The sequence below is a fragment of the Dendrobates tinctorius genome, unplaced genomic scaffold, assembly GCF_039654945.1.
Source record: "Dendrobates tinctorius isolate UK_male_01 unplaced genomic scaffold, ASM3965494v1 ptg000014l, whole genome shotgun sequence".
In the NCBI taxonomy this organism is placed as follows: domain Eukaryota; kingdom Metazoa; phylum Chordata; class Amphibia; order Anura; family Dendrobatidae; genus Dendrobates; species Dendrobates tinctorius.
In genome coordinates this window covers 20,171,518-20,197,519 of record NW_027361682.1, presented here as the reverse complement: position 1 = coordinate 20,197,519, position 26,002 = coordinate 20,171,518, and the positions used below count along the sequence as shown (strand labels likewise).

At 48.5% G+C, this 26,002-nt stretch overlaps 1 protein-coding gene across 2 annotated transcripts in view; it reads left to right on the top strand.

Moving 5' to 3' along the window:
* Positions 1 to 26,002, top strand: part of LOC141072763 (ABC-type organic anion transporter ABCA8-like) — a 313,983-nt gene that overhangs the window by 60,627 nt on the left and 227,354 nt on the right. For both annotated transcript variants that reach the window (XM_073559970.1, XM_073559969.1), the window contains exons 6-13: positions 664 to 890; positions 1,006 to 1,144; positions 3,180 to 3,365; positions 3,808 to 3,955; positions 7,977 to 8,142; positions 9,399 to 9,457; positions 9,965 to 10,075; positions 19,154 to 19,329. In XM_073559970.1, the coding sequence (XP_073416071.1) occupies positions 664 to 890; positions 1,006 to 1,144; positions 3,180 to 3,365; positions 3,808 to 3,955; positions 7,977 to 8,142; positions 9,399 to 9,457; positions 9,965 to 10,075; positions 19,154 to 19,329 (1,212 nt within the window). The remainder of the gene's footprint in view (positions 1 to 663; positions 891 to 1,005; positions 1,145 to 3,179; positions 3,366 to 3,807; positions 3,956 to 7,976; positions 8,143 to 9,398; positions 9,458 to 9,964; positions 10,076 to 19,153; positions 19,330 to 26,002) is intronic.

Here is a 26,002-nt window from a genome sequence, read left to right as displayed (position 1 = left end):
GGTGCTACTCTAGGACGGACCCTTGAGCCGTGTCAGCTGACCCTCAAAGTGTCAGAGAACTTGGTAAACAGGTCACATATGGCTGGTAGGCACATGATGAATTAGGCACAGGCAGGACAGGTACAGAAACACAGATAGGCCACAGGTACGGAATCTCGGGTGCAGATACAAAGAGGTGCAGGTTCAGGCAGATCAGGAGCAAGGCTAATTCCAAGCACGGGTACGGGGACCTAACAACTAGCTAGTAGGATATACGCTGATTGACTAAAGTTGCTAAAGCACCTCCCATTAGCGGAGGATGCCTTATATACCAGATGTCTCCAAGCTATTGGCTGGGGACGGTTTTAGCAGCGCGCGGTGGCATTTTAAGAGAGAGGCACCACGCACGCACCCTAAGCACATTCTCAGGAGACCTGCGTGCCGTGCGCAGGTCTTGGGAGCAGACAGATGCCCAGGAAGAGCCTACAGGTAAGTTATCACGGCGTCATCCCTGCAGGAGGGAGGGAGAGGACACGTGCCGGGGCGCCGGCGCTGTCCTAACACTTGGCTTTCCACGACGATCTTCTCTGATCTTGTGTGGTCTCAGAAGTTTTAACAGAGGTGATTTTTAACTCCTATATCACCCCACATTAATATCGCCACAACCAACTTTATGGTTTACAGATGACCACCAATCATTCTGTGTGGAAAAACATGGCTTCCATCAGGGTTACCAAAATGCTGTCTCCAACTAAAACGTGGCGATCCAATCTACACATCGGATCCTTCCTGCTCTTCATAAACTTGAGCTTCGTATGTGTGATGTATCTCCTGTCTCTGTACGTCTCAAGAGAGCGGCGTGAGATGAGCGAGATCATGGACATGATGAGGCTGAGAAAATTCGCTTTCTGGTGAGCTGTCAAAGATTATTCTCCTTACAGGGATAACAGAATACCCCTTTAAAAGGAAATATAGGTTTCTTTAGCATGGTGTTAGTTCATTGCATTTATTACTCTTCACCTTTAGGTTATCCTGGGCCATAATGTACACCGGCTACCTGGTCATCATTGCCAATCTGATGACTCTACTCACGCAAGATTTTCTGTTTTTGCAAAGCTCCTATGGCGTCATCATGCTCTTGTTTTTCCTGTATGGTTTATCATCGGTAGGTATTATTATTGTCTAGCATTCTACTACTGTAATTATTATTTACTAGAGTCTGGAATAATGTGTACATTCATCAATGACTTAGGTCCACGATTCTGTGCTTAGCAGTTTCATAATTTACCTTTGGTAGGGGTTGGAACATGTTTTTTTCTGATATATAGCTCCTCCGCACACAACCATAGAGGTAAATTATAGAGTTTAGATCAACGTCAGTCACCATTAGGGGGAGCTATATAGTAATGACACCTTTTATCTATACACTGTAATAATGCCCCTGCTTTGCCGCCATATAGTAATTGTGTCCTTGTTATGATTCCACAATTGCGAATAGTAATAGTAATTCTGCCCCATCTGTGCCTCCTTTTAGTAACAGTGCCCACCCCACTCTGTGACTTCATAAAGTAATAGCACCCCATCTGTGCCTACATATACTAATAGTGCCCCATTTGTGCCTCCATATACTAATAGTGTCTCCCTTTTGTGGTAGGGGCCGGGATTGGGGGGTGGTCCACTGCTTACCGCGACCAGACGATGCAAAGACGAGACGGAGGCAGATTTCAGTTGTAACAGGTCCGAGTTTATTGGCCGTCCTCCTGACGACCATAGCCACGCACCGCAGTTCCTTTACAGCTCTCCATTTCCAGGCCCGGGTACCTTTCACCTTTCCTTTAGTTGTGATGACGTACCTCGCGGATCATTCATTGGGGCTGTCCTAGACCAATCTACCGCCAGCGCTTCACCTGCCCGAGGTCGTCGTCCAGTCGGTACTCCCGGGGCCTCGTCTGTCCTGCGGTACGTCGTGTCAGGGCCACCCCCCTGACTGTTTTCTCCTGTCAGTCCCCTGGTTGAGCTCTTCACCGTTCTCCGTCTTCTGTCCTGAGTCTTCCTCCGCTGAGCTCCGCCCAGGACTAACCACTCTGGAACCCCAACCAGTCCTATTTATCCCCTCTCTCCCTGGGAATTCCCCTCCTGGGTTCCTATCTCCCCGCCCCCCATGACTAAGCAGTTTCTATAGCCGTAAGCTGATGTTAAGTCCTGAACTACACTCCCCCCTGCCATCTTGTGGTCAAATTTCGGTACTGCACTCTCTTTTCTGTCTTTCCCTGCTGTTACCTTTCTGTCATTACCAATCTCTGTCTGTAGTGCACACATCGTCCCCTCCTACTTCCAGTCAAGTCTGTCCGTCAAGTCACCTTCCCCACACTTTAGTAATAGTGCCCTCTCTGTCCCTCCAAGTAGTAATGGTCCTTTATCTGTACCTTCATATAGTAACAGGACCCCTCTTTGACTCCATATAGAAATAGTGCCCCATTTGTGCCTTCATAGAGTAACAGTGCCCACTCTTTGACTCCATATAGAAATAGTGCCCCATTTGTGCCTATATATAGTAATAGTGCCCATCTGTGCCTCCATATATTAATAGGCCCCCTCTGTGCCTCCATGTAGTAATAGTGCCCCGTGGGTGCTTCCACATAGTAATAGTGCCCTGGCTATGCCTTTTTTTAGTAATATTGCCCCATCTGTGCCGCTGTATAGTAATAGTGCCCCCTCTATGCCTCCATACAGTAATAGTGCCCCATCTGTGCCTCCATATAGTAATAGTTCCCCCCTTTGTGATGCCACATAATAATATGCTAATAGTGCCTCCTCTGGCCCTCCATGTAGTAATAGTGCCTTTCTCTGTGCCTCTTCATAGTAATAGCGGCCTTCTGTACCCCGGAAATAAAATCAAAGAAAATAATTACTTTCCCCACTATTCTCCCTTGATAAATGGTGAATGCCTCTTCATCCTTTCTGCAGTCTGTGTGTTGGTATAGGCGGCATGAAGAAGTGACCTCATTGCACTGCGTGATGGCCCCTATGTGATCCTGATGTCTCTCTACTCTGCTACAGTTTTTAACAATATCCAGATACAGAGAACCCAATACAGCCCACCACCAGCACTGGGTCAAATAGGATTTGCCAAAATTGCCAGCCTTTAAAGGTATACTGACATAGCTTATGTCACTGACAGTATTTTTGCTTTTGCACAGATGTGCTTCACCTTCATGCTGATCGTTCTTATCAGGAGTCCTCGAGCTACGGCTATTGCAGGATTCTTCATCACCTTCCTCCAATCAATCCTCAGCCTCCTCCTTCTAATGAAAGATCTCCCCAAATCTATGGAGGTGCTCCTAAGCATATTCCCAACTTTTGCCTTCTCAGTTGGAATTTCACAGGTAAACTACGCAGACCCTCAGATTAGTTTCCTATATTATCATTTGTATTAAATACTGATTTCACATGATTGCTGGTAGCAAAGCATTCATTAAGGGGACTCAAAGCCTGTATGAGGAGTAAGTGATAGGATGAGTGACATCATTTCTAAATGATATCTACTTGTATGATAACTATTTTATGTAAAAAAATAAACGAGTGGGGTTCCCTAAAAAGTGTGTAATACTTCATTTCTCCTGGGGTGGTGCTGTAGGGATATTGTACACTTTGAGCTGAATTAATCACAGATCACAGCTGATCTCAGGAGATTTAAGTAATAAAATTGTAGCTGACTTCTTCTACCATTAGGGGGAATTCACCATAATCAGATTTACACCACTGATGTTCAGCCCGCTCCTGTGCTGCCCCTTTTCATTCTCTGTTCTGGATTTTGCTTTTTTTCAGACTGTATATTTGGAACATGACTTTCGAGGTGTCCACTTCTCCAACATGATGGACGATTCCTCCCACATCCTGTTTAGCTACATCGTTCTCATCGTGGACGCCTTTTTCTACATGATGATGACGCTGTATTTCGAGAAGATTTTGGCTGGTAAATAATGTGATGTGTACATGAGGCGATTTACACAGAAAGCAGAGCATTAGAGGGGTATTCCTAACTCATTTACAACCACAAGAAAAGATTGACCCCTAAAAATTTACTTTTATTTCTTTTCCTAAAAGCATTAAGGACTAATAACCCACAGCACATATACAGACAAACTGGGGTGTTTGAGCGGTGTCTGGGATCACCCAAATATTTTCAGGAGGTAAATATGTAGACCTATTAGGTCCCTACCTCTCCCTAGATTCTCTTCCTTCCTTACAGCAGAGGTTGGCACCCCAATTCGTACTCCGTGGTGCCCCCGCTCAATGTCGGTGTCCCTACTCACCCTATTACACCTTACCTCAAATTGTAGACACAAAACAAAGTGGGATAAACATTGAAATGTATGTTCATCAAGGTCCCCAACTAAGTCTATTGGGTATCCTTCAAAGAACAACCTGGTTCCATAAGAAACTCGACGATGTAGACAAATTCCATACATAGATGGAAATGCCTGATATACAGTGTATACTGTAGATGTATAATATTTTCCCTGTATGTGGTAAGAGATCTGAGCCCTCTGTTCAGTAGTGGAAAACCAGAGGATCACCAATGTATACTGTCCCTCCTATTATGGATCCTAAACATGGAATACATAAAAATATTTGTTCCTGTATTGTACACCACCATTAGGGGGTATTATTGATATGTGTCATGGTCACGTGTGACTGGACACACCGCCTCCAGCAGGGCGAATTTATATGACACGTGTGACCCTGGATACACCGCCTCCAGCAGGGCAAATTTAAATAATAGAACGTGCAGCCGGATACACCGCCTCCAGCAGGCGAATTTCAGTAGTACACGTGTGTCTGGATACACCGCCTCCAGAAGGGCGAATTTCAGAATAAAGGGGAAAACCAGGCAAACAAATACAATGGTGGCCCTGCGATAGGGAATGGGGATGTGGAGACCACCTGCACTCCCCTGAATCAGTGTCTCTACACTCCTAACGATCCCTAGGCTGGTTCCGCACCGGGCGCCGATCAGGATATCTGAAATCCCTAGCTCGCCCTGAACCAATCCCTTACTAGTGAAGTGGACAGTGCAGAAACTAATCCCACCACTGCACTAAAACACACATTGAGGAAAGTGACAAACAGGGAAACACCACTTAGCTTTGCTCTGTTGCTAATGCTCCAAGCAACAGAGTCCGACACCTGAGTGCATCTTTTCCTCCAACCGGATCCAACACCTGAGTGCAGCTTTCCAGCAACAGAGTCCCGCATCTGAGTGCAGCTTTCCAGCAACAGAGTCCAGCATCAGAGTGCAGCTTTCCAGCAACAGAGTCCAGCATCTGAGTGCAGCTTTCCAGCAACAGAGTCCAGCATCTGAGTGCAGCTTTCACCATAGCTGCCACTCCACCAAGCTTTGCAAAAACTCCTTGCTGACACCATAGCTGCCACTTCACCATGCTTTACAAGAACTCCTCACTGACACCATAGCTGCCACTCCTCCAAGCTTTGCCAGAACTCCTCACTGACACCATAGCTGCCACTTCTCCAAGCTTTTCCAGAACTCTTCACTGACACCATAGCTGTCACTCCACTGGATGTTATTTGGTGGACACCCATACATGCTCGTTCACACACTGGTCCAGACCAGAACGTTTATTGCCACTCATTACCTTGTCAAATACTGTGAACTTTTACTGGAACTGACAACAGAGGCGTCCCCCTGTGTCACCACACTCACACCCCCGCTATTCACCAAGGGAAACACCACCCTCCAACCCCTCCTACTACGAGGCCTGCGCCTCTCTAGGTTGGCTAATGGCGAGGGTTGAGACTTGGTGACACAGGGGGACGCCTTTGTTGTCAGTTCCAGTAAAAGTTCACAGTATTTGACAAGGTAGTGAGTGGCAATAAACATTCTGGTCCAGACCAGTGTGTGAATGAGCATGTATGGGTGTCCACCAAATAACATCCAGTAGAGTGGCAGCTATGGTGTCAGCGAGAAGTTCTGGCAAAGCTTGGAGGAGTGGCAGCTATGGTGTCAGCGAGGAGTTCTGGCAAAGCTTGGAGGAGTGGCAGCTATGATGTCAGTGAGGAGTTCTTGTAAAGCATGGTGGAGTGGCAGCTATGGTGTCAGCGAGGAGTTCTTGCAAAGCTTGGTGGAGTGGCAGCTATGGTGTCAGCGAGGAGTTCTTGCAAAGCTTGATGGAGTGGCAGCTATGGTGTCAGCGAGCAGTTCTTGCAAAGCTTGGACGAGTGGCAGCTATGGTGTCAGCGAGGAGTTCTTGCAAAGCTTGGAGGAGTGGCAGCTATGGTGTCAGCGAGGAGTTCTTGCAAAGCTTGGAGGAGTGGCAGCTATGGTGTCAGCAAGGAGTTCTTGCAAAGCTTGGAGGAGTGGCAGCTATGGTGTCAGCAAGGAGTTCTTGCAAATCTTGGAGGAGTGGCAGCTATGGTGTCAGTGAGGAGTTCTTGTAAAGCATGGTGGAGTGGCAGCTATGGTGTCAATGAGGAGTTCTTGCAAAGCTTGGTGGCGTGGCAGCTATGGTGAAAGCTGCACTCAGATGCTGGACTCTATTGCTGGAAGAGAGCTGCGCTCAGATGCTGGACTCTGTTGCTGGAAAGCTGCACTCAGATGCTGGACTCTGTTGCTGGAAAGCTGCACTCGGATGCTGGACTCTGTTGCTGTAAAGCTGCAGTCAGATGCGGGACTCTGTTGCTGGAAAGCTGCACTCAGGTGTTGGATCCGGTTGGAGGAAAAGATGCACTCAGGTGTCGGACTCTGTTGCCTGAAGCATTAGCAACAGAGCAAAGCTAAGTGGTGTTTCCCTGTTTGTCACTTTCCTCAATGTGTGTTTTAGTGCAGTGGTGGGATTAGTTTCTGCACCGTCCACTTCACTAGTAAGGGATTGGTTCAGGGCGAGCTAGGGATTTCAGGTGTCCTGATCGGCGCCCGATGCAGAACCGGCCTAGGGATTGTTAGGAGTGTAGAGATACTGACTCAGGGGAGTGCAGGAGGTCTCCACATCCCCGTTCCCTATCGCAGGGCCTCCATTGTATTTGTTTGCCTGACTTTCCGCTTTATTCTGAAATTCGCCCTTCTGGAGGCGGTGTATCCAGACACACGTGTACTACTGAAATTCGCCTGCTGGAGGTGGTGTATCCGGCTGCATGTTCTATTATTTAAATTCGCCCTGCTGAAGGCGGTGTATCCAGGGTCACGCGTGTCATATAAATTCGCCCTGCTGGAGGTGGTGTGTCCAGTCACACGTGACCATGACAATATCAAAATGTGGCAAAGGCATACAGATGTAAGCATGATATCAGAATCCCCACTAATTGGTAAGCTGTCAGGTATCGACCCTTTACCGAAGAAACATCAATAAGGTATCAGAAAAGCAAAAATCATTATGGTGTCAGGAAAGTACTGTATAGACATTAATCACTAGTGATCCCTAGTTCAGAATTCCACCATCCAATATGGTATCAGAAATTTTCACCATCCAATATGGTAACAGAAATTTCCACCATCCTATATGGTATCAGACATTACCACCATCCAATCTTTGCTTAAGGTAACCATATACAAAGGCACGTCACTGATTTGGGCGTCAGGACTGGTCTTCCATCTAACATGTTTTGAGGCTTGGTGACTCTTTCCACAATGGCAGATGTTGAGGAAATGAAGGATCGGGCATGTTGTATTTCAGCATGCCCAAAGTTTCATTCTTGGAAAGATGAATTTCCACAAATAGTGGATTACTGCTATTAAGAACACGTTTGCTCGACTGAGCTAAGTGTGCATGGAAGATGTGCGGAATAGCTAATGACAATTAAACGTATATGGCCACCTTGACACTTCCCAGATATATGTGGTGTCAGCATATTATTGGTCCATCAGTTTATTTTATAAAGTGTATGATTCTCAGCTGATCCTCCAAAATGTATATGTACCGTATACGACGTGTGGTCCTCACTTTACATGTAAGTACTAACATCAGTATCATTACCACTAGATAAACATGGCAGGAGGTACGAGCCGTTGTTCTTCCTGAGATCTTCATTCTGGTCTAAACGGAACCCGACCCCTCTAAAGACAGAGGAGGATGGAGGCAACGATATGCCGGCAGGAGAATACGTAGAAAAAGTCTCTGCAGAATTACTGGGCAAAGAAGCTGTAAGGTAAAGACGGCGAGGCTCTTCTTGTACCTGCTCAGGTCGGTCCAATCAACCCTCACTATCTCCAATTCTGATGTGAATACTGACACAAAAAGCTAAGAAATAGGGAATGTGCGATTGGAAGTAGGAGGAAAAAAGCATTGACCCCTCCTAAAATTGAGAATTTAGACTGTATGTTGCAGTGCATTGTGAGGACTCTGATGAGGATTACATAGTTAAATCTAAGATGTCTACACTATATGGAGAAAAGTATTAGGACACACATCTTAGTCATTCAATTCCACTATTTCATTCAGTTCCATTGCCCAAGGTATGTAATATGAGGCCCCTCGCCCCAGTGTATAATATCAGGCCCCTCGCCCCAGTGTATAATATCAGGCCCCTCACCCCTGGCGTATAATATCCGGTCCCTCGCCCCTCAGTGTATAAATTCTGGTCTCTTGCCCCCCCGGTGTATAACATCCAGCTCCTCACTCTCGGTGTATAACATCAGGTTCCTCCCCCCGAGTGTATAACATCTGGCCCCCCCAGTGTATAATATCCGGCCCCTCGCATTTACTAACATATGATAGAACGGCTGGTGGTGCAGAGCTCACTAGTAGCCATCTGTGTAACCAGACAGTTCATCACATATCTTCCCTTTTAAATCTTTCCCCATCACCTGTGAGTGATATTATTGAGAAGTGAAAGGAACTGCAACGTTAAGGGCGGGGGGGACGAGTGCTGAAGAGCAGAGGACAGAAAAGTCACCTTTGCTCTGGTGACTCAATAACTGCAGAGATTAGACCTACTTTGCAATTAATATCAGCACAAACACTGCGCCCCCACCAGGAGCTCCATGGCCGAGCAGCTGCACGCAGCCTTACATCACCAAGCACAATGCTGAGCGTCGGATAGAGTGGTGTAAAGCTGACACCACTGGACTCTTGAGGAAAGGTGTTCTGTGCAGTGATGGATCACACTTTTCTATCTGAGTTTTTCAATACTAGACATTTTAGACAACTGTAGCTTCCACTATTGTGTGAACAATTTGGGGAAGGTCCTTTCCTGTTCCCCCATGACAGTGCCCAGTGCACAAGGGCCATACAGACATAGTTGGGGGAGTGTGGTTTTGAAGAACATTAAAATCTGTACAAAACATTAAGGCTGCAGCTTTTATGATTTTCCCTAAAAAAAACTTTTGCAAAAGTTACTGAAATCTGACTGAAGACTTAATTTAAGAAATGTTAAAAACTTAAAACAGTTTATTTTTCTTCCAGGATACATGAGGTTAGGAAGACTTTCATCGACTCGGATAAAAAGGTTGAGGCTTTGAGAGGCGAGTTTATTTATTACGGTATTTCTTTTTTATTATTGTAAGTACTGCAATGCAGGGATTCCTTTTTTATGCTCCTGTAAAGATTTTGCAAGTCAAAACTTCCAAAACTTTAGGGTTTCCAGATGTTTTGTTTGATTCATTAGGTGCAAGTCACTACATTTGTTGCAAGTGTTCTCTAGTCCTCCTGACCTCCTTGGATGCCAGAAATTTTGGCACAATTGTCAGTTATAAAAAGTCACAAAAATCGTCAAAGACAGAAAAAAATCTTTTTATTTTATGCAAAATGTATGGCCCCTATTTGCCATTTTCAAGAATTTGGTGCAAAAATCATCAATGAAGAAAACAGCAAGACAAAAAAAAAAGAAAAGTGACTTAGAATGATGAATCGGGTCCAATTAGTTATGACAGCTGTGGATTTCTGCAGGGAAATTCCTGTAATTTGGCATCAAGAGTTGAAAATGCGCTGAAATATTAGACAGTCATTAAACAATATTCTTTTTCTCGCAGGTCTAAATTTAAATATATATGAAGGGCAAATTACAGCTTTGCTTGGACACAGCGGGGCAGGAAAAACAACACTACTTAATATTTTAAGTGGCATGTGCCCAGCGACTGGTGGTAAGATGTCATTGTAACATCAATAGATAACCCTAACCATTCGTGATTTTTCATTTTTGCACTTTAGTTTTTTTTGCTTCCCTTCTTATGGCATAACTTTTTAAATTTCCCATCGACATACAGTGATATGTTAAAGTTTGGGCACCCTATTAATGTTAACCTCTTTTCTTTATAACAATTGTGGTTTTTGCAACAGCTATTTCAGTTTCATATATCTAATAACTGATGGACTCAGTTATATTTCTGGATTCAAATGAAGTTTATTGTACTAACAGAAAATGTGCAATCTGTATTTAAACAAAATTTGACCGGTGCAAAAATATGGGCACCCTTATCATTTTCTTGATTTGAACACTCCTAACTACTTTTTACTGACTTCCTGAAGCACTAAATTGATTTTGTAACCTCATTGAGCTTTGAACTTCATAGCCAGGTATCAAATCATGAGAAAAGGTATATAAGGTGGCCACTTGCAAGTAGTTCTCCTATTTGATTCTCCTATGAAGAGTGGCATCATGGGCTCCTCAAAACAACTCTCAAATGATCTGAAAACAAAGATTATTCAACATAGCTTTTCAGGGGAAGGATACAAAAAGTTGTCTCAGAGATTTAACCTGTCAGTTTCCACTGTGAGGAACATAGTAAGGAAATGGAAGAACAAAGGTACAGTTCTTGTTAAGCCCAGAAGTGGCAGGCCAAGAAAAATATCAGAAAGGCAGAGAAGAAGAATGGTGAGAACAGTCAAGGACAATCCTCAGACCACCTCCAAAGACCTGCAGCATCATCTTGCTGCAGATGGTGTCACTGTGCATCGGTCAACAATACAGCGCACTTTGCACAAGGAGAAGCTGTATGGGAGAGTCATGCGAAAGAAGCCGTTTCTGCAAGCACGCCACAAACAGAGTCGCCTGAGGTATGCAAAAGCACATTTGGACAAGCCAGTTACATTTTGGAAGAAGGTCCTGTCGACTGATGAAACAAAGATTGAGTTGTTTGGTCATACAAAAAGGCGTTATGCATGGAGGCTAAAAAACACAGCATTCCAAGAAAACACTTGCTACCCACAGTAAAATTTGGTGGAGGTTCCATCATGCTTTGGGGCTGTGTGGCCAATGCCGGCACCGGGAATCTTGTTAAAGTTGAGGGTCGCATGGATTCAACTCAGTATCAGCAGATTCTTGACAATAATGTGCAAGAATCAGTGACGAAGTTGAAGTTACGCAGGGGATGGATATTTCAGCAAGACAATGATCCAAAACACCGCTCCAAAATCTACTCAGGCATTCATGCAGAGGAACAATTACAATGTTCTGGAATGGCCATCCCAGTCCCCAGACCTGAATATCATTGAACATCTGTGGGATGATTTGAAGCGGGCTGTCCATGCTCAGCGACCATCAAACTTAACTGAACTGGAATTGTTTTGTAAACAGGAATGGTCACAAATACCTTCATCCAGGATCCAGCAACTCATTAATAGCTACAGGAAGCGACTAGAGGCTGTTATTTTTGCAAAAGGAGGATCTACGAAATATTAATGTCACTTTTATGTTGAGGTGCCCATACTTTTGCACCGGTCAAATTTTGTTAAAATGCAGATTGCACATTTTCTGTTAGTACAATAAACCTCATTTGAATCCAGAAATATAATTGAGTCCATCAGTTATTAGATATATGAAACTGAAATAGCTGTTGCAAAAAACAAAATTGTTATAAAGAAAAAAGGTTAACATTAATAGGGGTGCCCAAACTTTAACATATGACTGTAGCCAATTTTTTTCCAGGACAAGATGTAGTTTTATTTTACTGAAACATGAAATTAAATGATAAAATAATCCTCAAAATTGCATTTTTGCAGTGACCGAAAAACAGCAAACTTGGCATTTCAATTATTTTTCTCCTTACTGCTTTTACCGTACAGCTTAATTTAATATTTTCATACATCAGCTTTTTACAGCTGTAATAGTATTGAATATATATATATGTATATATATAAAATAAAAAAATAAGCAGCACTCCAAATTAAATGTGAAAAAAGTGGATACTTTACTGATCCTCAGGTGACGATGTTTCAACGGTGACCCGTCTTTATCAATCCTTTTTTTTATTTTTATATATATATACAGTGTATATATATATATATATATATATATATATATATACACACAGGGGTTGGACAAAATAATGGAAACCCCTGGAAACATCAACAAAAGTTAGTTTAATATGGTGTAGGTCCACCTTTTGCGGCGATTACAGCCTCAATTATCCGAAGTATGGATTCATACAAGGTGCGAGTTGTTTCCAAAGGAATTTTAGCCCATTCTTCAGTTAAAACACCCTCCAGTTCTTTGAGCAATGATGGCGGCGGAAATCGACGTCTAACTTAAATCTCTAAAATCGACCATAAATGCTCAATAATGTTGAGGTCTGGGGATTGTGGGGGCCAGGTGAGATGCTCAACTTCATTACAATGTTCCTCATGCCATGCTTTAACGATTCTAGCTGTATGAATTGGTGCATTATCATCCTGAAAGATGGCGTTCCCCTCTGGGAACAGTGCTTGAACCATAGGATGCACTTGGTCGCCCAAAATGCCTAAATAATCACGGCTGTTAATTCTTCCTTGAAGGGATATCATTGGCCCGGCGGATCTCCACGAAATAGCACCCCAGATCATCACAGAACCTCAGCCATGTTTTACGGTTGGGAGAAGGCAGTCTGGATGGAATGCTTCTTTCGGCTGTCTCCAAACGTACACTCGGCCGGAAATAGGGTAAACGATGATTAGTCTGAGAATATCACGTTTCCACTGCTCGAGGGACCAATTCTGGAGGTTTCTACACCACTCTAAACGCTTGGAAACATTTGTCATTGAGAGCAGCGGTTTTCGAATTGCAGCTCTTTCGTGGAATCCAGATTTGTGCAGCTCCCGAGGAAAAGTTTTCATGGAAACTGGGTTCTGTAGGTGTTCATTGAGCTCAGCAGTGATTTTCGGAGCCGTGGTCTTGCGATCCTCTCTCACAATTCTCTTTAGAGTCCGACGGTCTCTCTCAGTCAACTTCGACTTTCGGCCGGACCCAGGGGTGGATTAAGGGTAGCCAGGGCCCGGGGCAGTTCAGACTCTGTGGGCCCCCCTCGTCACGTGACGGGGGTCACGAATCGTAGAGCCACACGCCACATAGAGAATAATGGGGCCTCCAGCACCGACCTCCACCCGCAGAGCCGCACTCCACATAGAGAATAATGGGGCCTCCGGCACTGACCTCCACCAGCAGAGCCGCACTCCACATAGAGAATAATGGAGCCTCCAGCACCGACCTCCACCCGCAGAGCCGCACTCCACATAGAGAATAATGCAGCCTCCAGCACCGACCTCCACCCGCAGAGCCGCACTCCACATAGAGAATAATGGGGCCTCCAGCACCAACCTCCACCCGCAGAGCCTCACTCCACATAGAGAATAATGGAGCCTCCAGCACCGACCTCCACCCGCAGAGCCGCACTCCACATAGAGAATAATGGAGCCTCCAGCACCGACCTCCACCCGCAGAGCCGCACTCCACATAGAGAATAATGGAGCCTCCAGCACCGACCTCCACCCGCAGAGCCGCACTCCACATAGAGAATAATGGAGCCTCCAGCACCGACCTCCACCCGCAGAGCCGCACTCCACATAGAGAATAATGGGGCCTCCAGCACCGACCTCCACCCGCAGAGCCGCACTCCACATAGAGAATAATGGGGCCTCCAGCACCGACCTCCACCCGCAGAGCCGCACTCCACATAGAGAATAGTGGGGCCTCCAGCACCGACCTCCACCCACAGAGCCACACTCCACATAGAGAATAATGGAGCCTCCAGCACCGACCTCCACCCGCAGAGCCGCACTCCACATAGAGAATAATGGAGCCTCCAGCACCGACCTCCACCCGCAGAGCCGCACTCCACATAGAGAATAATGGGGCCTCCAGCACCGACCTCCACCCACAGAGCCACACTCCACATAGAGAATAATGGAGCCTCCAGCACCGACCTCCACCCGCAGAGCCGCACTCCACATAGAGAATAATGGAGCCTCCAGCACCGACCTCCACCCGCAGAGCCGCACTCCACATAGAGAATAATGGAGCCTCCAGCACCGACCTCCACCCGCAGAGCCGCACTCCACATAGAGAATAATGGGGCCTCCAGCACCGACCTCCACCCGCAGAGCCGCACTCCACATAGAGAATAATGGGGCCTCCAGCACCGACCTCCACCCGCAGAGCCGCACTCCACATAGAGAATAATGGGGCCTCCAGCACCGACCTCCACCCGCAGAGCTGCACTCCACATAGAGAATAATGGAGCCTCCAGCACTGACCTCCACCCGCAGAGCCTCACTCCACATAGAGAATAATGGAGCCTCCAGCACCGACCTCCACCCGCAGAGCCGCACTCCACATAGAGAATAATGGAGCCTCCAGCACCTACCTCCACCCGCAGAGCCGCACTCCACATAGAGAATAATGGAGCCTCCAGCACCGACCTCCACCCGCAGAGCCGCACTCCACATAGAGAATAATGGAGCCTCCAGCACCGACCTCCACCCGCAGAGCCGCACTCCACATAGAGAATAATGGAGCCTCCAGCACCGACCTCCACCCGCAGAGCCGCACTCCACATAGAGAATAATGGAGCCTCCAGCTCCGACCTCCACCCGCAGAGCCACACTCCACATAGAGAATAATGGAGCCTCCGGCACCTACCTCCACCCGCAGAGCCGCACTCCACATAGAGAATAATGGAGCCTCCGGCACCGACCTCCACCCGCAGAGCCGCACTCCACATAGAGAATAATGGAGCCTCCAGCACCGACCTCCACCCGCAGAGCCGCACTCCACATAGAGAATAATGGAGCCTCCAGCACCGACCTCCACCCGCAGAGCCGCACTCCACATAGAGAATAATGGGGCCTCCAGCACCGACCTCCACCCGCAGAGCCACACTCCACATAGAGAATAATGGAGCCTCCAGCACCGACCTCCACCCGCAGAGCCGCACTCCACATAGAGAATAATGGAGCCTCCAGCACCGACCTCCACCCGCAGAGCCACACTCCACATAGAGAATAATGGAGCCTCCAGCACCGACCTCCACCCGCAGAGCCGCACTCCACATAGAGAATAATGGAGCCTCCAGCACCGACCTCCACCCGCAGAGCCGCACTCCACATAGAGAATAATGGAGCCTCCAGCACCGACCTCCACCCGCAGAGCCGCACTCCACATAGAGAATAATGGGGCCTCCAGCACCGACCTCCACCCACAGAGCCACACTCCACATAGAGAATAATGGAGCCTCCAGCACCGACCTCCACCCGCAGAGCCGCACTCCACATACATGGCTGCTCTCAGTGCTGTGCGCACAGGACCTGTGATGAGGTCACAGGAGGGGAGGAGACAGGGGTCACATGATCGGGAGGCCCTGACACCTTACCTCCTGTGATCTCATCACAAGCCTTTGCACGCTACCAGCAGCATCAGCGTTCACGCTACTTGTAGATGCTGCTGGTAGCAGAGCACATAATGCCGCCCCCACGGTCACTCACTTTTAGGTGGGGAGAAGATGGAGTGCCATTGCAGCAGCCAGCAGGAATGTGGTGGGGGCCCCCTTAGAAGCTCTTGTGGTGGGGGCCCCGGGGCTGAAGCCCCGCCTGCCCTGCCTATAATCCGGCCCTGCGCGGTGGCGGATTATAATGGGGCAATTTACTGGCCTGGGCTGTGGGCCCCTTAACCCCACAGGGCCCGGGACAACTGCCCAAATTGACCTCATTATAATCCGCCACTGGCCGGACCTGTGCTTTGCTGCGAACGTTTTTCCTTCTCTTTCAAACGCAGTCATTACTTTGAAGACAGTACCTCTTGACACGCCAAGCATTCGGGCACTCTCTGTTACACTAGCGCCTGCCATACGAGCACCAAAATTTGGCCTCTTTGAAAATCCGAGTGGTCTGCCATTGGTATCAGGTTCTCATCAATGTTCTTACAATTCTGCAAAACAAACAGTTAATTTACATACACATATCACAAATAATCAACTACAAAACATTGCCATATGTCACGGTTCGCATGTTTGTAACATGTTCGAAGATTATGATGCCAAAATGTAAGTTATTTCCATTATTTTGTCCAACCCCTGTGTGTATATATACAGTCATGGCCAAAAGTATTGACACCCCTGCAATTCTGTCAGATAATACTCATTTTCTTCCTGAAAATGATTGCAAACACAAATTCTTTGCTATTATTATCTTCATTTAATTTGTCTTAAATGAAAAAACACAAAAAGAATTGTCCTAAAGCCAAATTGGATATTATTCCACACCGAACATAAAAAAGAGGGTGGACAAAAGTATTGGCACTGTTCGAAAAATCATGTGATGCTTCTCTAATTTGTGTAATTAACAGCACCTGTAACTTACCTGTGGCACCTAACAGGTGTTGGCAATAACTAAATCACACTTGCAGCCAGTTGACATGGATTAAAGTTGACTCAACCTCTGTCCTGTGTCCTTGTGTGCACCACATTGAGCATGGAGAAAAGAAAGAAGACCAAAGAACTGTCTGAGGACTTGAGAAAGCAAATTGTGAGGAAGCATGAGCAATCTCAAGGCTACAAGTCCATCTCCAAAGACCTGAATGTTCCTGTGTCTACCGTGCACAGTGTCATCAAGAAGTTTAAAGCCCATGGCACTGTGGCTAACCTCCCTAGATGTGGCCGGAAAAGAAAAATTGACAAGAGATTTCAACGCAAGATTGTGCAGATGTTGGATAAAGAACCTCCACTAACATCCAAACAAGTTCAAGCTGCCCTGCAGTCCGAGGGTACAACGGTGTCAACCCGTACTATCCGTCGGCATCTGAATTAAAAGGGACTGTATGGTAGGAGACCCAGGAAGACTCCACTTCTTACCCCGAGACATAAAAAAGCCAGGCTGGAGTTTGCCAAAACTTACCTGAAAAAGCCTAAAACATTTTGGAAGAATGTTCTCTGGTCAGATGAGACAAAAGTAGAGCTTTTAGGGCAAAAGCATCAACATAGAGTTTACAGGAGAAAAAAGAGGCATTCAAAGAAAAGTACATGGTCCCTACAGTCAAACATGGCGGAGGTTCCCTGATGTTTTGGGGTTGCTTTGCTGCCTCTGGCACTGGACTGCTTGACCGTGTGCATGGCATTATGAAGACAGGAGACTACCAACAAATTTTGCAGCATAATTTAGGGCTCAGTGTGAGAAAGCTGGGTCTACCTCAGAGGTCATGGGTGTTCCAGCAGGACAATAACCCAAAACACACTTCAAAAAGCACTAGAAAATGGTTTGAGAGAAAGCACTGGAGACTTCTAAGGTGGCCAGCAATGAGTCCAGACCTGAATCCCATAGAACACCTGTGGAGAGATCTAAAAATGGCAGTTTGGAGAAGGCACCCTTCAAATATCAGGGACCTGGAGTAGTTTGCCAAAGAAGAATGGTCTAAAATTCCAGCAGAGCATTGTAAGAAACTCATTGATGGTTACCGGAAGCGGTTGGACGCAGTTATTTTGGCTAAAGGTTGTGCAACCAAGTATTAGGCTGAGGGTGCCAATACTTTTGTCCGGCCCATTTTTGGAGTTTTGTGTGAAATGATCAATGTTTTGCTTTTTGCTTCATTCTCTTTTGTGTTTTTTCATTTAAGACAAATTAAATGAAGATAATAATACCAAAGAATTTGTGTTTGCAATCATTTTCAGGAAGAAACTGAATATTATCTGACAGAATTGCAGGGGTGTCAATACTTTTGGCCATGACTGTATATATATATATATATATATATATATAATATATAAGGTCAATGTGGGTGTGTATGTCCGGGATTGACATCCGCACCGTGGCAACTACAGCCACAAAATTTGGCACAGTCACACGTCTGGACCCCGAGAGCGTCATAGGCTATGTTGTGAGGTGAAATTTTAACCCCGCGCGTTCCAATTCACCAAACAATTTTGCCCCTATCTACATAATGGGGAAAAAGTGTGTGTGTATCAAGCCCCGCCCCTCATTATGATGTCATAATGGTTGCCATGGCGACGCTGATGTCATCAAAGGTTGCAAGCCCCACCCCTCATTAAGATGTCATAATGGTTGCCATGGCGACACTAATGTCATAATAGGTTGCAATGGCGAAGATGCTGTCACAATGGTTGTCATGGTGACGATGATGTCTTAATAGGTTGCAATGGTGACAGTTATGCCATAACGGTTGCCATGGTGTTGATGATGTCATAATGGGTATATGAGATGAAGGATGTGTGATGGGTATATGGGTACTCGACTATGGAATGGTGAATATGTATGATGGGTATATGGGCATGGGACTATGGGATGGAGAATATGTATGAAGGGTATATGGGCATGGGACTATGGGATGGAGGATGTGTGATGGGTATATGGGCACTCGACTATGGGATGGAGGATATGTATGATGGGTATATGGGCACGGGCCTATGGGATGGTGGATATATATGATAGGTATATGGGCACGGGACTATGGGATGGAGGATAATTATAATTTGTTATAGCTAACCACAGTTAGTTACTATGCCTGGGCAGCGCCGGGCTCTTCAGCTAGTATATATATATATATATATATATATATATATATATATATATATTATAAGGGAGGGACTCAGACGCAATATTTTTTTTCTCACTTTTTTGCTTGCCTATTGCGTGGAATCATGGAGTAGGAAGATGATGCTGATTGGGAAGCCTTCAACAGGCTGGCCCCCATCTGTATTGCAACTCCTTGACTCAATGGGTGCTGGAATGGTCACGTGACGTGATCGCTCCATTTAAATGCAATGATTGGAGCTAGCTGACATCTGTCTTGTGAAGAGAGTTTAGTTCCTGAGCCCATTTCATAACCCCCATCAGAAATATGACATACCAGAATGTCTTGAGTCAACAAGGGTTTAAAGGGTGTGTAGAAAGTCGAGAACAAAAATGCACAAATTTTGTAAACAGCTCCTGTGCAGATGATATGATTTTGAATCTTTCTCCAGGTTCAGTCTCTGTGTATAACTACAGTATATCACATATGGAACACGTGGAAGAGATAAAGAAGAGACTTGGCTTCTGCCCGCAGGTTGATGTGAAGTTCGACCCTTTAACAGTAAAAGAAAATCTGAAAGTATTTGCCATAATAAAGGGCATCCCCGCCAAGCAAGTATATCAAGAGGTAACATCAAGTATCCATGTGGTACTCGCAGGTACACAGGATGCAGTGACGAGCCAGAGACGGAGCAAGCTCAAATTCAACCTTTATATATGGGTTATATGGCTAAATGGTAAAGCTGACAATAGTTTTCCACGCAGGAAAGCTTGACACTAAAACACAAATAACACGATATAAGAGTACTCGACAAGTGCCGGCAACTGTATGGCCGCGATATGGCCGACTACTAGTCCTGGAACTATAATTAACGATCAACGGAGTGTCACTTATCCTTCTCTGACATCCTGCAGAGTTGTTGTCCGGGGAGTGTCCGTTCGGCGTCTCAGTCGCTGGGCCCAGCTGACGAGGAGTTATCGGAGGCTTCGGGCGTTCCTACGCCCAGGTGCAGAAGGGGCACAGCAGGCCCCAGGAGAGTCCCCCAGCATCGGGGCTGCCCCTTGAGGAGGCGAGATAGTGACTGCCGCGGACCTTAACGTACAGGCCGCAGCCATGGTCAGAAGAGGGGCAGTGGCGGCCGCGGATCTCAGCGGGTGTGCCGCAGCCATGGTATGGAGTGGGGCAGAGGTGGCCGCGGGTCTCAGCGGGTGGGCCGCAGCTGCGGTATGGAGTGGGACAGAGGCGGCCGCGGGTCTCAGTGGATGGGCCGCAGCCGCGGTATGGAGCGGGGCAGAGGCAGCCGCTGGTCTCAGTGGTCGGGCTGCAGCCGCGGTATGGAGTGGGGCAGAGGCGGCCACGGGTCTCAGTGGTCAGGCCGCAGCCGTGGTACGGAGCGGGGCAGAGGCAGCCGCTGGTCTCAGTGGTCGGGCTGTAGCCGCGGTATGGAGCGAGGCAGAGGCGGCCGCGGGTCTCAGTGGTCAGGCCGCAGCCGCGGTATGGAGCGGGGCAAAGGCGGCCGCGGGTCTCAGTGGTCAGGCCGCAGCCGTGGTATGGAGCGGGGCAGAGACGGCCGCGGGTCTCAGCGGTCAGGCCACAGCCACGGTATGGAGCGGGGCAGAGGCGGCCGCAGGTTGTGTTGTCTCTTCCCCACGTTGCTCGGTACTGTCCTCTCCCTGGATCAGGCGAGCCCCCGTCCTGTCTCTCTGGAAGGCGCTGGTCTCCTCTTGTTCTCCAGCACCACCTAGCTTCCTGCGTCCTGCCTCTTGTCTCCCCCGTCGAATGCCGCTCACAGGTCTCCTGTGCTTCTTTTATAGTTGCCCCGCCCCCACACTTTCTAGAAGAGTCTCCGTCCTGGCCTGTAACTGCTTCCCTCGGGAACATACCCTTGCAGAACCTAGGTGACAGTCCTCTTAGTTCCGGCCCGGTTATACAGCGGGCCCTCATTCCGGGGCCTTCTCTCCTACACTCCCCCATCCTTTTTGCTAGCCAGGTCCCAGGCGAGGGTTGGGGGAAGTTAGTGTTCTTGTTTTGGCACTGAAGTCGTTTTTGCCATACGAACTGATCTTGTTCATATCGTTCGGGGGTTTTCCTGCTGTAGACCGCTCGGAGCGTCGCAGTTCAGTTGGCGTGATGGGGTCATCTGGGGTGGTGGAAGGTGGTTAGATAGCTGGGGTCATAGGGGCACTGGCCCTGGGTGTGTCGGTCCTTATTGCCTGGTAGCCCTCTTCATCATCCCACACAGCTGGCATAGGATCTGGGGCCTGAGTAGGGGCCTTGGGCTGTTTGGGATCTGCGGATATACAGGGCCGCAACATATTGCAATGTACTGTTCGGACGAGCCGGTCCCCTTCTTTTTCAGTCTCTTTCTCATATACAGGCCCATTTGAACTTATTCGTCGTAGTACTCGGTAGGGATGTTCCTCCCACCGGTGCTCCAATTTGTTTTGGGGGCTCTGGTCTCGTACAAGTACGCGATCTCCTTTGCGGAATTCTGTGGGTTGCGACGGGGCTTCCCCTGGGTGTTCCAGATCTCAGATGTTTGTTTGTACTAGTCTGTGTAGGGTTTGCAGACGGTACTGGTGATCCCGGATCCATGACGGGACCCCTGCCCATGGTCGTTCCTCATCTGGGTCCAACTCCACCTCGGTGATCCCTTTGCCTTCTCGGCCGAAGAGTATGGAGTGTAGCCGGTGACTCGATGTACCCGGTTGTTATATACCCAGACCAGCTCGGGGATGTACTGGGGCCAACGGGTCCTTCGGTCGTCCTCCAGGGTACTTAGCATTTGGACTAAAGTCCGATTAAATCATTTGCAGGCCCTGTACCCCTGCGGATGGTATGGTGTGGTCCGAGATTTATCATTGCCGTACAGGCAATGTAGTTCCTCCATTACTTTTCCCAGGTAGCAGGCGCCCTGATCCGAGTGGATACGTTGTGGGCAACCATACACTTGAATAAAGTTCTTACAAATAGCGTAGGCTGCGGATTCTGTCGTTTTGTCTCTGGTGGGGGTCACCATGGCGAACTTGGTAAAATGGTCCACCATGACTAAGCAATGCTCGTACCCCTAGTGGGCTGGACCGATGGTCAGGTAGTCTATCATTAATAGCTCGAGCGGCGCTGTTGTTACTATTGTTTGTATAGGGGCTCTTTGCTCTGGTTGTTTATTCAGCTCACATTGGTGGCATTTTCGACATACGTCTTCCACTTCATTTTGTAACCGGGGGCGGTAGGCTATTCGCTGTAGCCACTGGAAAGTCTTTTGTGCCCCGAAATGAACCCCCTTTTCATGAGCTTCCCAGGCAATTTCAGTTAGTTGGACCCCCGACACTACCACTTGCCAAGCTGCTGTTGGTTCTGCGCGCAGTTCGGTTTTAGTCCGTTTTTGAGCACTAGCTTCTCCCTCTGGCGTAACGTGTCCCTTGAAAGTGTCGTTCTTTGAGCATCATTGGACAGTACTTTCGCTGCCACCCATCGACGTAGGGAGCTGATTTCCTCATCTTCCTGTTGCTGACGTATCCATTCGTCCCGGGATTGTTCCAGGATGCCCCTTGTGGGTCCCGCACGGGACTGTTCTCTTGTTACCGCCGTTGTTTCGGTGGTGCCTGAGGAAAATGGTGTTTCTTCTCCTTCTAACTCTTCATCTCGGCTCTGTCCTGGGGCGGTGTGTTGGATTCGGGACAAGGCGTCGGCGTGGACATTCTCTGCTCCCCGTTTGTAAAAGATTTTATACTTAAATTTGGCCATCCTGGCTACCCAACGTTGCTCCAGGGTCCCACAATTAGCATTTTCAAGGTGGGCTAGTGGGTTGCTGTCTGTTCGTACCACCACCTCGGAGCCTGCTAGGTACTCCGCGAATCGCTCCGTCATGTCCCACACCATCACAAGAAGCTTGAGCTTAAAGGAGCTGTAGTTGTCGGGATTGCGTTCGGAGTCGTGAAGTGACCGGCTGCCATAGGCAATCACCTTCTCTTGGCCGTCCTGCATCTGGGACAACACAGCCCTCAGCCCGTGCAAACTCCCGTCGGTGTGCAGAATAAACGGTTGCGAAAAATCCGTGTAGGCCAACACCGGGGCTTCCGAGAGTGAAGTTTTGAGGTCCCGGAAAGCTTCCTCCTGTGGGTCACGCCATTGTACCTTCCAGCTGTTGGCACCGGCTGGGGTTCCCTTTACTAGGTCCTGCAGGACTCGGGCTTGGCGGGCGAAGTTTTTCACGAAGCGACGGTAATATCCGGCCAGCCCCAGAAAGGCCTGCACATTCTTCACCGTCTTGGGGGTAGGTCACTCCCGTATCACAGCGACTTTCTCCAGAGACGGTTTCACGTCCTCAGTGGAGACGACATGCCCTAGATACTCGATCTGTGTGCGGAACAGATGGCATTTCTGGGGCTTTACCTTCAACCCGTACTTTTGTAACTGGCCGAGTACCTGGTCCAGATGATGCAAGTGAACCTCAAACGTGGCGGCGCAGATGATGATGTCGTCCAGGTATATTAGGGTGACCTTGAAGTTTACGTCACCCAGACACCGCTCCATCAATCTCTGGAAGGTTCCGGGGGTGTTGGCCAGTCCGAACGGCATCTGATTAAATTCGAACAGCCCATGGGCAAGATGAAGGCATTTTTTGCACGATCTTCTTCTGACATTGGTACCTGCCGATATCCACTGGCCAAGTCCAAGGTAGAAAAATATTTTGCCTTTCCCAGGGCCAACAGGGACTCCTCTATATCAGGGTTTCCCAACTCTAGTCCTCAAGGCACACCAACAGATCATGTTTTCAGGATTTCCTTTGTATTGCACAGGTGAAGCAATTATCACCTGAGCAATACTAAGGAAATCCTGAAAACATGATCTGTTGGTGTGCCTTGAGGACTGGAGTTGGGAAACCCTGCTCTATATGGGGAAGCGGATATGAGTCTTTGATGGTGCAGGTGTTCAGCTTCCAGTAGTCCACGCAGAAACGCAGAGTGCCGTCCCTTTTCCGCACCAGCACAATGGGGGCTGCCCAGAGACTTTGGCTTTCTCGGATAACCCCCTTTCGCAGCAGTTGGCCCAGTAGTGTCTTCACTTCTTGGTACAATTGCAGAGGAATCTGCCAATAACGTTCCCTGATGGGGGCAGTTTCTTCGGTGGGGATGCCGTGCGTAATGGCTGTGGTGCAACCGAAGTCGTCTTTGTGGCTAGGGAATACCTCTTTGTAATAGCCCAGGAGGGCTTCTACCAGCTGTATTTGGGCTTGCCCTAGTCCGGAGAGTTCTGCTCGCATTTGCTCCAAGACTGCTCGCAATTCCTGCTCAGGCAGGGATCCTGCGGTCTGGATGGAATTTACAGTTACGGCCCAGGGGTCCTTTAAACTCACCCCCAGCTGCAACACCAGGGGGCGGGAGAACCTCTTCGAGGGGTTTTACCTGCTTTGCCATTTCGGTGCGAGGTGTTAGGGCGATGTCTTAGTCCTCCAGATTGACACAGAGTACGAGGGCTGTCCCCTTTCTTACGGTGGCCAGGGCGCGAGCCACCAGGAACCCGGGGGGTAAGTGGAAGGAATGCAGGTCTAGTCATGCTTCTCCGAGCAGAGGTACATGGGACCAGACGGGCAGAGCGATTACTGTCTGTCCTGGCGGCAGCACAAGTTAGGGAGCTGCAAGCGCAGTCACCGTCCCCAGCACCTCCCCTTCCTGGCAGGCCTCTTGGACTCGCGCCCCCCGCACCAGCTGTTGGAAGACTTGCCCTTGGGGAGTGCGGGGGCTTCATTGTTTCTGAGTCTCTTGGGCTGGTTCACTGAGGAGAAGACTGCCGAACTCCTTCAATATATTCATATCCAGATTGACAGCGTGTCTATCGCCCGCGTCTCCCCGAGTCAGGACCACGCCTCGTCGGCCCAATTGCTTGCCGCACATCGAGATCTGTATCCATGCTGCCCCGACGACGGGGATTGGTAGTTGATTGGCGGCCAGTAGCTTTATCACGGAGCCCCACTGGGGCCATGTGACTTCATGGAAGTGCTGCCGGAAGTAGGTCTCTGGCATGGTTGTTACTTGAGACCCCGTATCCACCAGGCAGCGCACCGCGTGGCCTTCAAACTGCCCAAATCAGCGGACACTTTGCAACTAGATCTTTGGGACTTCCATCACCCTGCGTTGTGGGTTCTGTTTCCGAGCGGCGTCCCCCCAACTCAGAGCCCTCTAGTTTAATAGCTGTCAGGCGGGTACCTCCCACGCTGAGGGCACTCTCGGGCGAAGTGGCCCACTTCGCCACAGTCAAAGCAGGCGAGGGGTTGCGAAGGCTGGCCGCCCTGGGGGTTACGGGGACTCAAGGTTGCTGCCCTTGGCCCCGGCCGTTTGCTCGTAGCTTCGGCCCTCCTCTTCACTTCAGCCAATTCGCCAATTTTTCAACTCATGTCGCATTTCCTCCACGCACTGGGGTTCACTAATGGTGCTCACAGAGGCTTCAATGCTCTGGGCCTTCTCTACAGGGACTGTCACCCCTTGCTCCCACTCTCGTGTACGTGCCTCACTCCCTATCTCGGAGAAGGTCAAACACGGGTTCACTCGTACCCGCTCCCGCAAGGCTTGCTTTGTCAGGGGGTCCCGCAATCCGGTCACCAAGGGTTATGTCGATGGGTCCCACACCTATCCCATCCGTCCGTTTAATGACCGTATATAGCTCCTGCAAGACATTCATGTATTGGGTCGCCATCTCCCCCTCTCCCTGCATGCGGCTAAACAGCAAGGTTCTCAGTTCTCCCACATCAGTCGGGTCCCCGTGGGTTTCCACCAGGATCTGTAATACCCTGGCGAAAGTGTTTCAGTGTCCCAGGGGTCTTAACAACACTGAGTCCCGGGCCCCCTGTCCAATGCCATTAGGGCCACCTCAGCCTCCAGATGAGGGGTCATCGGGTGCATCCTCAACAACCCCCCAATTCGCTCTGGACCGGGGGCCACCCTCTCCCCCTTGGTCTGCAGCTTCCCCGCTCGCGCTCGGAGACTGTATCCTGCCGACTATGCCAAATGTGGTACTCACAGGTACGCAGGATGCAGTGCCGAGTCAGAAATGGAGCAAGCTCAAATTCAACCTTTATATATGGGTTATATGGCTAAACGGTAAAGCTGACAATAGTTTTCCATGCAGGGAAGCTTGACACTAAAACACAACACGATATAAGAGTACTCGGCAAGTGCTGGCAACTGTATGGCCGCGATATGGCCGACTACACGTCCTGGAACTATAATTAACGATCAACGGAGTGTCACTTATCCTTCTCTGACATCCTGCAGAGTTGTTGTCCGGGATTTGTCCGGTT